This window comes from Castor canadensis, chromosome 6 (genome assembly GCF_047511655.1).
Source record: "Castor canadensis chromosome 6, mCasCan1.hap1v2, whole genome shotgun sequence".
Classification (NCBI taxonomy): domain Eukaryota; kingdom Metazoa; phylum Chordata; class Mammalia; order Rodentia; family Castoridae; genus Castor; species Castor canadensis.
Window position 1 is genome coordinate 144,508,883 of NC_133391.1, and position 15,584 is coordinate 144,524,466.

At 36.7% G+C, this 15,584-nt stretch overlaps 1 protein-coding gene across 3 annotated transcripts in view; it reads right to left on the reverse strand.

Annotated features, from left to right (window-relative positions):
* Window positions 1-388: 388 nt before the first annotated feature.
* The window catches only part of Wdr70 (WD repeat domain 70), a 312,490-nt gene continuing 297,294 nt past the window's right edge, over window positions 389-15,584 (reverse strand). For all 3 annotated transcript variants that reach the window (XM_074077580.1, XM_074077579.1, XM_074077581.1), the window contains one exon: window positions 389-570. In XM_074077580.1, the coding sequence (XP_073933681.1) occupies window positions 483-570 (88 nt within the window). In that variant the 3' untranslated portion in view covers window positions 389-482. The remainder of the gene's footprint in view (window positions 571-15,584) is intronic.

Below are 15,584 nucleotides of genomic sequence, written 5' to 3' on the forward strand. Positions count from 1 at the left end.
TAATCAGATACATGTTTGTCTTTCCTAGTATGGCAATGCTTTTGGCTTGAAATCAGTCTAATTATTTACAGTCATGTAAACAACTGTTGTGACATTATACAGAAATATTAAACTTTTTGATCTCTATTTCTGTTGTGTTCCTAGAATTGCTCAAGACAGATGTACATCTCAATATACATTTTTCCTCCTAAGATTACGAGAATCTGTACAAGATTGGTAATTGTTGAATAAAGTCTCCAAATACCTAAAGTACTTGGGAATAGGCTACGAATCTGTTCCTTGTTTACTTGCAACACAGTTTATAGTTGTAGGTAAGAAAATGTAAGCACAATCATCATCAAAAATAGCGACTTTTTTAATAGTTCAATAATGGAAAGGACAAAATCTGTTCACAAAAATGTATTTTTTTATTTCATAGGCAAAACCAAAACAAAACACTGCTTCCCTCCCACCTCATGCAAACAGCTCACAAATGAGATTTTTCAAATTTTACGTTTTTTCCATTCCGGTTCATTCTTTGCTTCCTCATCATCAGATTCAACTTGGGCAAACATAGTTTTGGGCTGCGTCCTAAAACAAGGTTTAAAAAGAGGAGGAAAAATTTAGTCAGTAAGTCTTATATTAGACTTTGCTTCTTTCATTAAGTGGGAGCAAATCTGGGGAACTGATAATATCTCAACTAGTAAATATAAATCATTAAACTTATGGCAAGGAAAAGGATAATGGAAATTTAATTATATTCAGAAAAAGAGCCAAACATTTTTTTAAAGTTTTTCCCTCTGTGGCAGACTATGAAAATACTGTCTTTCTTTTAAAGAAAATGAAAATTCAAATTCAATAGAACAAATTCAAATTCAGTGGAATGTCTCACATCATAACCTGTTCTCCACCTCTACCTCCAATTGAGGCAAACTGGGACCACCTGAAAGAACAATTTATAGTCACCAAGGAAGAAACCACATGATCTTGATTTATAGCTGAGTTCTTCCTAGACATAAGTAATATAAATACATGTGGTTATGGTACACACTTTTCTTATCTAATGAGTTTAAAATAATAACTAACTTATATGTAGTAACTTAAGCCAGTAAAAATATTTTAAAACAAAACAAATGAACATTGTGTTGACCCTCATACCTAGATCAATGCATGGAAATACCAAGCATGTTAGGATACATCACTGACACAGCCATAATAATACTATACAATATCACTGCTGAAATATTGCATAGAACATCAAACAAGCTTTGCATGAGGACTCTTTGCTTTGTAAACATACTTGGTTCATTGACTTTGCTTTTTATGCCATTCATGTAGAAAACAATTCCAAGAAAATGTCAAATGGCTAATACTGTAATACCCTTTTTGTTAAGTTATTGTTAATTTCCTTCTAAACACAGCTTTATTACATCATGAAGAAACATTAAAGTATAATATTTGAAGATTATATGACATACTTCAGTTTACATCTTCATTTAGAGTTCAATTCATTATATCATGATAATTCCAGAATGGCAACGATAATGAAAACAACAATAATTCCTTTTATTTGGCAAGTGAAAGCGGGGTTAAAACTTTACATTACCTTTGACTGTTTCTTTATTATCCGGGGGAGGAAGGATAAACCATCCACAACTCATGCTGATGTTGTCTGACATGAGTCATATTCTAGAATTCCTTGTGCGTAACTTGGTTACAATTCCTGTCTCTTCAGTTACCTCATACAACTACCTAGAGCCCAAAAGCTGTTCCCATATACAATCCAGTTGGTTAAACTACTTGTTGTCATTTCGTGGCACTGTTATTATATCTATGCACAGATCACAGCTCTAACATTTCAAAAGGCAGCTGCAGATTTTCAGAGGCCCTGAGTTGCTGAATTACTAGAAAGCAGGGCCACGGCTTTCAAATGTGCTACAACAAAGCAATTCGTGCTTGTTACTTATTTTTTTTCCTGGCAAAGATGCTGACCACTTATAGACAAACCTGTACAGGAACAAATTTGTTTGGCCTAAAAAACATCCTTTGAGTTTGATATTTAATTCAAAGTGGGGTGGGTTGAAGGAACACTTTCCAAGGATATCTGGCAATATTTCAAAAATAACAGTTCACCAGTATTAACTATTAGTAAGACTTAAGTACTAAGCAGTTGAATGCTGTGTTTTGGATATTAGAGGAAAAAAAAAGAAAGAAACTAAATGGCACATCATAGGAAGAGAACTTAGAAAAGTCTATTTAAGGGTTTACTTTAATGCATATTTCACCTACTTCTAAAAGTATTTGTTGGTGGCTAACGTGAAAAGGTACAGAATCAATGGAACTATTTAATGACAAGTGGGGGGCGGGGTGAAGAGAGAATATGACAGAGAGAGATAGAGAGAGATTACAAAGAGGCAAGAGACAATGTCCCAGCGTGATAAAAATGTTCTACAATCTTGATTGAAGTGGTGGTTACATAAGTGTAGCATTTGTCAAAGCTTGAAATGGGTACATTTTATATTTCACTCTATATAAATTATGCCTCAGTAATGTTGATTTATAAAGAATATCAAAATCAAAGAGTAGGAACTGGTGGAGTGGTTCAAGTGGTAGAATGCCTACCTAGCAAGTGTGAGGCCCTGAGTTCAAACCCCAGTACCACCCCACAGAAAAGAAAAAAACAAAAGAGCAGAAGGTTAAGAATCAAGGAATGAAAGGATATAAAACCAAGCATGGAATTTAGCACTCAATTTCCTAGTAGCCAAGGCCAAAGAAAAATACTGGTTTTTCAAAGGAGCATGGGACTTTTTCTTTCTTAGCATGGAACTCAGTGAACTCACTGAGTAAATGTCTTACATTAGAGTCACTTATGCTGTCATTTACAATTACTAGATAGACCACAACAATTTCCTTTGCCTCACTAGGAATTTAAATTTAGGAGACAAATTGATTGGAATGTGGGATACCTAAAAATCATGATTATTCTTGCAAAACTCTGTGAAACTCATTTTAATTTCCACTTTTGAACAATCGACAATGGTGCCAGCCTATTGTGTGTATGCAATGTCAAATCCTGACATCTACTTTCAAGTTTCCATGGTCCCCTTTCTCAAATTGTGATAATCAATGCATAAAATGATGTTCAACTTTTCCCAACAATTTTCCTGCTGCTTTTTCACTGTTTTTCTTTCTGTTGGCCAGGTAGAGAATAATGGCATTTAAGAACTAAGGTCTCGTCAATCTGTGGCTTGGTAAAACTGTAATCACGTGCAATGGCTGAAACTGGATCTTTACCTTGTACCATAAATAAAAATTATCTTAAAATGGATTAAAGATCTAAACATAAAAAATAAAACTATAAAGCTCTTAGATGAAAACATTTTTAATAAGTTTGACAACATTAGATTTGGCAATAATTTCTTGGTATTACACAGACAACAAAAGATAAATTGGATTATACCAACATTTAAAACTTCTGTACAATAGAGTGAAAAAAGCAACCCATAGGATGGAAGAAAACATTTGCAAATTATAGATCTGATAAGAGATTAACATCCAGAATATATAAAAGAACCCCAACAAAAGCAGCAAAACTACCCCATTAAAAAAAACGGACAAAGGACATGAACAGACATTTCTTCAAAAAGAAAAATGGCCAATAAGCACATGAAAAGATGTTCAACATCAGTAATCATTAAGGATATGTAGAAGTAAACCGCATAATGCATCACCTCATACCTATAAGGATGGCTACTATCAAAAGGGTGGTATGTGGGAAATTGGTACCAATGCATACTGTTGATGGGAACGGAAAATGGTACAGCCACCATGGAAAATAGTATGAAAGGTCCTAAAAAACTGAAAATAGAATTACCATATCATCTAGCAATTCCACCTCTAGGAACATACCTAAAAAAAATTGAAAAGTACATCTTGAAGAGATATTTTCACACCCACGTTCATGGCAGCCTTATTTATTAAAAGCCAAAAGGTGAGAGCAACCTGATGCATGAATGGATACACAAAATTAGATAAATACATAAATGGAATATTACTCAACATGCTGATATTGAGGACAATTTGTTAAGTGAAATAAGCCAATTACAAAAAGACAATGATTCCACTTATATGAGGTACCTAGAGGAGCTGGACTCATAGAGATAGAAAACAGAATGGTGGTTTTCAGTGGCTGGGTAAAGAGGAGGAAGAGAGTGTTTAATGCAGGATGAAGAGTTCTAGATATTAGGTGAACACAATGTGGATGAATTTAACACTACTGAATTAAACACTTAAAGATATTTAAGATGGTACCTTTTGTAATGTGTATTTAGCCCAAATTAAATATTTCTAAATTAAAGATCCAACCTGAGAGAGATGGGGCAAGATGACAGATTGTTGACATCCCTAAACCCTGGCAGCAAGTAACTATCCAAAAGAAGGAAGAAACTGGGGACCCCAAAGAACATACATGAGGTCCCATAACAAGTGAAAAGCAAAGCTCTTTGAATCCACAAATTGAGAAGCAACCAACTACAAGGAAAAATGGCTCACAGGTCAGCACTCCCAATCCCTTGCCCCAGAAGGCTCCACGTGGTTACAATTCTCCTAGCTCCACTATAAGTCCCACTTCCCGATACACAAAGAGACTCAGAGCTCCATGATCTGCCTGCTTCACAACCTGCCACCCCACACCCTGAAACACCAGGGAAATCCATGCCCCTGCACAAGCAGACCCCATGGCCACTGCTGCTCTGCAGGGGCCAGAATGTACAAACCCATAGGCTTTGTTCCTTTGTGCCTACAGCAGCTGGTCTACTTGCCTCCTGGAAGCCCACAACCCAGTACAAGCAGGCCCCAGGGCTTCCACTGTTCTGCAGGCACCTGAAGGCAAAAGCCCACTGGCTTTGCTGCTCATGGTCACTATCAGCTTGCTACTCAGTGTATGGAATCTGCTGCTACATGTACAAGCGAACCCCTGGCACCATACTTTGCTACTCTGCTGGTGCCAGGAGGTCTACCACAGTGCACAGAAGCCCAATGCTCCCCATCACACCCACCTGCAGAAGAGCCCCCAAACCCTCATTAAAGAGTAGGAACTCCAGCTCCTCCACTGAGCAGTAATCTGCCACTCTGTGGGCACAAGGAGGCATGCCTCCCCAAGGTACACAGAGGCCTAGCACTCCCCACCATGCCCACCTGTGGGAGACTCCCCACTCCCCTTCAAAGATTGGGAACTCCAGCTCCCTCACTGAGGGAAGGAAAGCAGTAATCTGCACCACAAAAAGAACTTTGTCCCAGTGTGCAGTGTAAGGTTTCCAGCATGCCCTCTCTGAGGAAAACTGCTGGAACCCCAGGAGCAAAAGCTCAAAACCCCAACCACAGGGGCAAGGGATTGAAACCCTGAACCAAAAACAACTCCAGATGTACAAATCTCAATGCAAAACAAAACAGCAAGACAACTGCTTTCCCTCAAAAGCCAACTCCACCACTAAGGATTTAAACAACTGTATAGAGGAAGAATTATCAAATACTGAATTCCAAAAAATAATAGTAAGAATGATTAATGAGCTCAAAGAAGAGACACAAAAGCTAGTGTTTAATCTCAAAGAGGATGTGAATAAACAATTAAAGAAGCTCAAAGAGAATACAAACAGATGAACAAAACTAAGAAGACTATGTAGGATATGAAAGAAGAAATCAATAAAGATATGGAAACCCTGAAAAATAATCAATCTGAAATAAACCACTCAATATCCCAAATAAAAATCTCAATCGTAAGCTTGGTGAACAGAGTAGAGCAAGTTGAAAACAGAGTATCAGGAGCAGAAGACAAAGTAGAATAATTAGGTCAAATAGTAAAAGATCATGAAAAAATACTAAGAAAATTTGAATGGAACATGTAAGACATCTGGGACACCATGAAAAGACCAAACCTAGGAATCATGGTTAGAGAAGGAGAAGAGATACAAACTGAAGGCATAGACAACCTATTCAATAGAATAGCTGAAAATTTCCTTAACTTTGAGAAAGAGAGTCATCCAGGTGCAGGAAGCTTACAGAACACCAAACTGTCAGGACCAAAAAAAGAAACACTCCCAATACACATCATAATCAAAACACTGAATACATAGAACAAAGAAAGAATACTGAAAGCTAAAAAGTGAAAAGACAAGTCACATATGAAGGCAAACCCACTAGAATAATAGATTTCTCAACACAAACTCTAAATGGAAAAATGTCATGAAAAGACATATTTCAGGCTCTGAAAGAAAACTGTCAACCTAGACTAGTCTACCTAGCAAAACAATCTCTCCTAATTCAAGGAGAAATTAAAACCTTCCAGAACAAGGAAAAACTAAAGGAATTCATGACTACCAAGCCAGCACTGCTGAAAAACTGAGAGAACTTTTACACACAGAAGAAGAAACTAGAGTGAGACAGGAAGACTCAAGAAAGAATAAATCCTTTTAACCACGCAGACCAGTAAACAGGAATAGGTAAATAAATATGATTGGAAACAACAGGCACCTCTCAATATCAATACTGAATGTAAATGGCTTCAATTCCCCAATCAAAAGACAGAATAGCAAACTGGGTTAGAAAACAAGCCCCAACCATATGTTGCTTACAAGAGACTCATCTCACTGAAAAAAATAAACACTGGTTTAGAATCAAAGGGTGAAAAAAGGTTTTCCAAGCAAATGGACCCCATAAGCAGGCAGGAGTAGCAGTACTCATATCTGACAAAGTAGACCTCAGACCAAAACCAGTCAGAACAGACAATAAGGGTCATTTCATATTAACTAAAGGAACAATTCATCAAGAGAAAATGTCAATTCTTAAAACATATGCACCAAACATAGGGGTACTCATCTACATTAAAAACTCTAATGGACCTAAGCACAGATAAACCCCAAAACAGTGATAGTGGGAGACCTAAATACCCCACTGTCACCAATACATAGGTCATCCAGGCAAAATATCAACAAAGAAACTTCAGCACTACTTCACACATTAGACTAAATGGACAAATTAGACATCTACAGAGTGTTTCACCCAACAACCAGGCAATACATATTCTTTTCTGCAGCTCATGGAACTTTCTCCCAAACAGACCATATTTTAGGACACAAAACAAGTCTCAATAAATTCAAGAAAATTGGAATAACCTCCTGTATCATACCAGATCACAACAGAATAAAACTAGACCTCAACAACAAAAGAAACCCTAGAAAATATTCAAATACATGGAGACTGAACAAAATGCTGCTAAAAGACCAGTGGGTGACTGAACAGATAAGGGAAAAAAAAATCAAAAGTTCCTAGAATCTAATGAAAATGAAAATAGAACCTACCAGAATCTGCAGGACACAGTAAGGGCTATGCTAAAGGGCAAGTTTATAGCAGTAGGTGCCTACGTTAAAAAAAAACCAGTCTTCTCAAATAAGCAACCTAATGATATACCTTAAACTCCTAGAAAAACAAGAACAAACCAAACTCAAAACCAGTACACAAAGAGAAATAATAAAGATCAGAGGTGAGATCAAGACAAAAAAACTATATAAAGAATCAATGAAACAAAAAGTTGGTTCTTTGAAAAGACTAACAAGATTGGCAAACCCTTAGCTAACATGACAAAATGTAGGAGGGAAAAGACCCAAATTAATAAAATCAGAGATGAAAAAGGAGACATAATCACAAATACTGATGAAATACAGAGGATCATAACAGAGTACTTTGAAAACTTATATTCAAGTAAACTGGAAAATCTAGACGAAATGGATAGATTTCTACATGCATATAACCAACCAAAATTGAACCAAGAAAGTATTAACCACCTTAATAGACCTATAATAAGCAATGAAATTGAAGCAGTAATAAAGAGCCTTCCTACAAAGAGACCAGGGTCTGATGGATTCATGGCCGAATTTTACCAAACCTTTAAAGGAGAACTGACACCAATACTCCTCAAACTTTTCCAGGAAATAGAAAGGGAAGGAACACTACCAAACTCATTCTATGAGGCCAGCATTACACTCATTGGTTTTTATTCTAAAACCAATAAAGATGCAACCAAAAAGAGAATTATAGATCAGTATCTTTAATGAATATAGACACAAGGATTCTTTCTTTTTTTTTTATTATTCATATGTGCATACAAGGCTTGGGTCATTTCTCCCCCCTGCCCCCACCCCCTCCCTAACCACCCACTACGCCCCCTCCCTCTCCCCCCCACCCCCTCAATACCCAGCAGAAACTATTTTGCCCTTATTTCTAATTTTGTTGTAGAGAGAGTATAAGCAATAATAGGAAGGAACAAGGGTTTTTGCTGGTTGAGATAAGGATTGCTATACAGGGCATTGACTCACATTGATTTCCTGTGCGTGTGTGTTACTGCCTATGTTAATTCTTTTTGATCTAACCTTTTCTCTAGTTCCTGGTCCCCTTTTCCAATTGGTCTCAGTTGCTTTTAAGGTATCTGCTTTAGTTTCTCTGCGTGAAGGGCAACAAATGCTAGCTAATTTTTTAGGTGTCTTACCTATCCTCACCCCTCCCTTGTGTGCTCTCGCTTTTATCATGTGCTCAAAGTCCAATCCCCTTGTTGTGTTTGCCCTTGATCTAATGTCCACATATGAGGGAGAACATACGATTTTTGGTCTTTTGGGCCAGACTAACCTCACTCAGAATGATGCTCTCCAATTCCATCCTTTACCAGCGAATGATAACATTTCGTTCTTCTTCATGGCTGCATAAAATTCCACTGTGTATAGATACCACATTTTCTTAATCCATTCGTCAGTGGTGGGGCATCTTGGCTGTTTCCATAACTTGACTATTGTGAATAGTGCTGCAATAAACATGGGTGTGCAGGTGCCTCTGGAGTAACCTGTGTCACAGTCTTTTGGGTATATCCCCAAGAGTGGTATTGCTGGGTCAAATGGTAGATCCATGTCTAGCTTTTTAAGTAGCCTCCAAATTTTTTTCCAGAGTGGTTGTACTACTTTACATTCCCACTAACAGTGTGAGAGGGTTCCTTTTTCCCTGCATCCTCGCCAACACCTGTTGTTGGTGGTGTTGCTGATGATGGCTATTCTAACAGGGGTGACGTGGAATCTTAGCATGGTTTTAATTTGCATTTCCTTTATTGCTAGAGATGGTGAGCATTTTTTCAAGTGTTTTTTGGCCATTTGAATTTCTTCTTTTGAGAAAGTTCTGTTTAGTTCACTTGCCCATTTCTTTATTGGTTCATTAGTTTTGGGAGAATTTAGTTTTTTAAGTTCCCTATATATTCTGGCTATCAGTCCTTTGTCTGATGTATAGTTGGCAAATATTTTCTCCCACTCTGTGGATGTTCTCTTCAGTTTAGAGACCATTTCTTTTGATGAACAGAAGCTTTTTAGTTTTATGAGGTCCCATTTATCTATGCTATCTCTTAGTTGCTGTGCTGCTGGGGTTTCGTTGAGAAAGTTCTTACCTATACTTACTAACTCCAGAGTATTTCCTACTCTTTCCTGTATCAACTTTAGAGTTTGTGGTCTGATATTAAGATCCTTGATCCATTTTGAGTTAATCTTGGTATAGGGTGATATACATGGATCTAGTTTCAGTTTTTTGCAGACTGCTAACCAGTTTTCCCAGCAGTTTTTGTTGAAGAGGCTGCTATTTCTCCATCATATATTTTTAGCTCCTTTGTCAAAGACAAGTTGCTTATAGTTGTGTGGCTTCATATTTGGGTCCTCTATTCTGTTCCACTGGTCTTCATGTCTGTTTTTGAGGCACAAGGATTCTTAACAAAATACTGGCAAACAGAATTCAACAACACATCAAAAAGATACATCATGACAAACTTGGTTTCATTCCAGGGATGCAAGGATGGTTCAACATATGTAAATCTATAAACGTAATAATGCATATAAACAGAAGCAAGGACAAAAACCACATGATCCTCTCAACAGATGCAGAAAAAAGACTTGACAAAATATAACACTCTTTCATGATAAAAGCTCTGAAGAACCTAGGAATTGAAGGAATGTTCCTCAACATAATAAAGGCTATATACAACAAACCTAGAGCCAACATTATACTAAATGGAGAACAAGTGAAACCATTCCCACTAGTCAGGAACGAGACAGGGATGCCCACTCTCCCCACTCCTATTCAATATAGTTTTGAGATTCCTAGCCAGAGCAATAAGGCAAGAACAAGAAATAAAAAGGTATTCAAACAGGGAAGGAAGAAGTCAAACTATCCCCATCTGCAGATGACATGATCCTATACCTCCAAGACCCTAAAAATTCTATCAAAAACTATTAGAAATTATAAACTCTTTTGGCAAAGTAGCAGGATACAAAATTAACATAAAGAAATCAGTAGCCTTCCTATATACCAACAACAAACAGACTGAGAAAGAAATCAAGGAAACAATTCCATTTACAACAGCCTCAAAACAATAAAGTACCTCGAAATAAATTTAATGAAAGAAACCAAAGACATTTTTAATGAAAACTATAAATGACAGAAGAGAGAAATTGAAGAGGACAGCAGAAGATGGAAAGATCTCCCATGCTCATGGACTGGCAGAATCAAAGTTGTGAAAATGGCCATGCTACCAAAAGCAATCCACATGTTCAATGCAATCCCTATCAAAATACCAATGACATTCTGCACAGAAATAGAAAAATCAATCCTGAAATACATATGGAAACACAAAAGACCTCAAATAGCCAAAGCAATTCTGAGCAAAAAGCCCCATGCTGGAGGCATCACAATACCTGAAACTATACTATACTACAGAGCTGTAACAATAAAAACAGAATGGTATTGGCACAAAAACAGACAGGAAAACCAATGAATCAGAATAGAAGACCCAGACATAAACCCATACTTCTACACCCAACTGATCTTCGACTAAGGAGCCCAAAACACACAATGGAGAAAAGACAGCCTCTTCAACAAATGTTGCTGGAAAAACTGGATACCCATATGTAGAAGACTGAAACTAGATACCTATTTTTCACCTTGTACCAAAATCAACTCAAAGTGAATCAAAGACCTTAATATAAGGCCTGAAACTTTGAAACAACTCCAGGAAGTAGTAGGAAATATACTGGAACATATAGGTATAGAAAATGACTTTCTAAGTAGAACTCAAAAAGCTCAGCATCTAAAAGAAAGAATGAACAAATGGGACCGCCTCAAACTAAAAAGCTTCTGCACAGCAAAAGAAACAGTCATTAGACTCAAGAGACAGCCCACAGAACGGGAGTAAATCTTTGCCACCTACTCATCCATTAAGGGACTAATATCCAGAATCTACAGGAACTCTTAAAAACTCAACCCCAACATCCCAATGAAGAAATGGGCACATGAATTATCAGGGAATTCTCAAAGGAAGTGGTACAAATGGCCAATAAATACGTGACAAAGTGTTCAATTTCCCTAGTTATACAAAAGATGCAAATCAAAACTACACTTAGATTTCATCTTACCCCAATTAGAGTGCCCATATTCAAGGGCAATAACAACAAGTGCTGGCAATGATGTGGCAAAACAGGAACCCTTATACTGTTGGCCAGAATGCAAATTAATACAACCACTATGGAAAGCAGTATGGAGATTGCTCAAAAAGTGAAATATAGAATAGCATATGATCTGGTGATACTGATCCTGGGCATCTACTGAAAGGACAGAAAGTCAGGATACAATAGAGACACCTGTACAATGTTCACTGCAGCACTATTCATAATAATAGCCAAGCTTTGGAAAAAACTAGGTGCCCTACCCTGATGAAGGGATCAAGAAAATGTGGTATATATACACAATGGAGTTTTACTCAGTCATAGGAATAATGACACATGGTTTGAAAATAAATGGATGAGAATGGAGGACATATTAGGTGAAGTAAGCCAGGCTCAGAAAGACAAAGGCCACATGCTTTTTCTCATACATGGAAGATAGATCCAAACAATAAACATATATATACACAAAAACAAACATGAGCATATGCAAATACATATACAGAACGTATCTGTAGTAGTGGAACTATTATATGGAACTTGGGGAAAGAGGGAAAGGAAAATAGAATGATATAGCATTAGTAATATCATAAAACATAACATCTGTGAAGGTAGAGGATTTAAGGATGTATACTGAAAACTGTTGAGAAATGGGGGAGTGTAATGGAAGGGACTGAACAGACTAAAATAAAGCATATCCAAAGGGGGCATACACTGAGAAACCCCTTTGAACACCAATTTAAATATCAGTAATAAAAGACAGGACTGTAAAATAGGTACAGTATGTGTACGAGTGGGGAGTACTAATGGGAAGGGGGAGGATGAAGGAAGGAGATTAAGGTGAGGAATATGGTTGATGGACTTCATATACTTATATGAAATAGAACAAAAAAACCTCTTGCAGTTGCTTTAAGTGGGGCAGGGAGGGGGTTGAGGAGGAGAGACAATGGGGGTGATATAACTAATGTACAATATAAGCCTAATCGGAATTGTCACTATGGATCTCCCCCTACATAACAAATATATCCTTAAAAAACAAAACAAAAACAAAACACCAAAAACCTGGGCTTCGGAATAAGAAAGAAAGAGCCCTCTTTCTGGGACATAAAGGAGGCACCTTGGGGCTGTGTCTAAGGTGGTGCTTCTTAAACCATCTGTGACCAAAGCCAGTCTTTGTTTTATTTCTAATTCCTTGCAGATGAATATATTTCCAGAAAAATATAATTAAAAGACTACAAATGAAAATTTTATTAAACAGATTCATAAAACTGCTATAAAATTTCCTAAGTACTTACTCTAAATTCCTACATTTCCCTTAACAGCACTGGTTGGTAGATCATAGTGGACAGTATCTAAAGAGAACTCCATCCCTCCCTAGCTTGGGAAAACAAAGAAAATAGCACTACCTTGAAATAAGACTGTAGCATAAGGATCTGTCTTCTTAGCGTAAAGACATGATCACCTTCCTCAACTGTGAGAAAATAGCTATCTTTCTGGAGAAGTTGACCCTGTACAAAGTGAAAGACTTAGAAAGGGTGAGGTTTGGGGTTGTACTCTAAAGGCCTATCCTTTAGAGTAAGATATGGGCAGGTGATGGGAAGTGTGGCCCACAGAAACAATTCTCTTTCACTGCAATCGATCTTGTCCCCAACCAGCACCTTTAATAAAACCTGTATGCAGTTTGCTAAATAAAGACTAGGTTCTTTAAAAAACATTTTTCAACTTTAGCACATTGAACATCTATCCAGCCTCATGAATGGCAGTATTTGGTAGGAGCACAGTGAATCATAGCTTAACTTTGCAGCTATTCATTCTTTTCAGCAACTTTTATCTTTGAATTTATTTCCAGCAGTTAGTCTTTTGAAAAAGTTTGGAAACCCACACTTGAGAAAGATTTTAAAAATTCAATTTAGGACTATCTGGTGCATTTTAAATGGGTTTCTTTAGTCACCATTCTGCCAAGACAATGAGAAACAGAGATGATTAGGTAATCTCTAGCAAAGTTAAGAACAGAACTAGATTTCTTTCTTGTGGAGTGGCCTAATTTGTCTGTGGCACAGAAAACTACTATAAAAAAATCAACCATGTCAAGTAAAAGTAAAATGACATATGCAAAAGATAAAATGTTAATGAATTTGAAAACACTTAAAGGCCTTTCTAGAAATTCCTGGTTTTAAAGCCAAGAGGCAACAAATAAGAACAATCAACAAACCCTTTAATTCTTAAGTCTGGATTCCTTCCTGGGGTTAAAGAAATGGAATTTGTACACTGATCTTAACATAGATGCTTTAGGTGCTTCTGCAAAAAGAGTAGTACAAAGCAAACCAAATGGACAATGAAACAGCAGCAATTCAGAACACACACAGACACATACACAAAGTGCAAGAAATATATTCCGCTATTTCAGGAAAGCTTTTCTATTACCCATGATTCCTCATGTTTTACTTAATCAATTCTTCCAACAATCTATACCTCATTTCTCAAGAGAGAAGTTATAAACTCAAACTTACAGCCTCATGGCAGATTTATCTCCTTTACCCCAAGCAAAAAAACATATAAAGGGATTGACTTAAATAAAATGGAGATAAAAGGAGCATTTCATTCAGCCGCATGTATAATTACTTTGGGAGCCCAACAGGTTCATAGAGACAAGGGACATAGCAAGCCTCACTGGAGAACCAATAAAGTACCCACTTTATTGATGTCAGCTTTCTCCAGACTCTTTCTTTCAGTAGCTAGTGGCACGTACTTACCCATTTTTGTAAGTGTTAATCTAAAACCTAAACTTACAATGGGCTGATGTAAAACTTGCATTTTCTAGTTGGATTAACTCATCTGGAGACTAGTACACATTTTTTCACTTGACTATATACATTATCTGTTGGCGTTAACAAGGACAGTAGGTTAAATTTCAATATGTTTATTACTACCAACCATTAAATGAACTAACCGGAGAAGGGTTGAAGGGCTTTTTGTTTTATTTTGTTTCTGTGTCAGTATACTCTGTACTTGCTAACAGTATATGATTTCATGAAACAAATATATAAGTATAAGCAGATAGCTCTCTCAAATTTACAAATTATGATTAGGTGATACTTTGTGCTCATTAATTTTTCCTTGAGATTTTTTTTTTTAAAGAAACTGATTCTCAAGGTTATTTGTACAAACTGAGTCTTTTCTAGCAACTGTGTGGATGGGATTTCCATCCAGAGAAGTTTGTATCAAGCAGTTACTGGTAAGTAAAGATGCTCTCTGCAATCTTCTAAAAGGGCATTTTTGAGGTGCACTGTTTGTGTGAGAGACTCAATATGTCAACAGGTTTTTCTCTTCTGACTAAGTTTTAACCTATGCCTTCTATACTCCTCTAGCACTCAAGCCAGAATGAAGTCATCAAAATGTTTTCAGCTGCGATAGGAAGTCCACAAGTAATTCTTTTTTATTAAGAGTGTTATTCTGATATGATTCATTCAAGAGGCATAAAGCAAGCTCCTGGGTAACAGAATAAGTATAAGGAGAAATCACTCATATTATTTAATCATTAGTATGTAAGTATAAACCACAGGCTTTTTTGGCTCAGGGCCCATTGTTTATTATGAAGGAAAACCTCAAAGCCAAAGCCAGTTATAGCCATGACTTGACCATCTGACACACTTATTAACCCTGTTAGAATGAATACAGCCCAGATGAACTCCGACCCAGTCATCACAATTACAGAATTATTAAGATTCAATAAAAGACTTGGCCAAAAGAGTCTGCTTAAAATGGTTCCTTCATTCTGGTGAAGAGCTAATCAAAGATTAAAAAATATATATATACTGACACACAAGAAGATGAGAGGCAAGAAGATGTTTTTAGATAAAGAATTTTCTATTTTCTTCAGAAAATGAATATGCAATGTTTTAAAAAATAAACACATCTTAGACTTATAAATAGAGCACATTAACTCAAAATGTTATGTGCAAGAGTTCAGAGACTGTGTGAAGAGTAAAGAAAGGGACACATATGAAACCTATAGAAATTGTGGAAGCAGAAAAGATATGAAAAAAAAAGAAAAAGAAAACCAGAAAGAACTTTGTAAAAATCACTGTT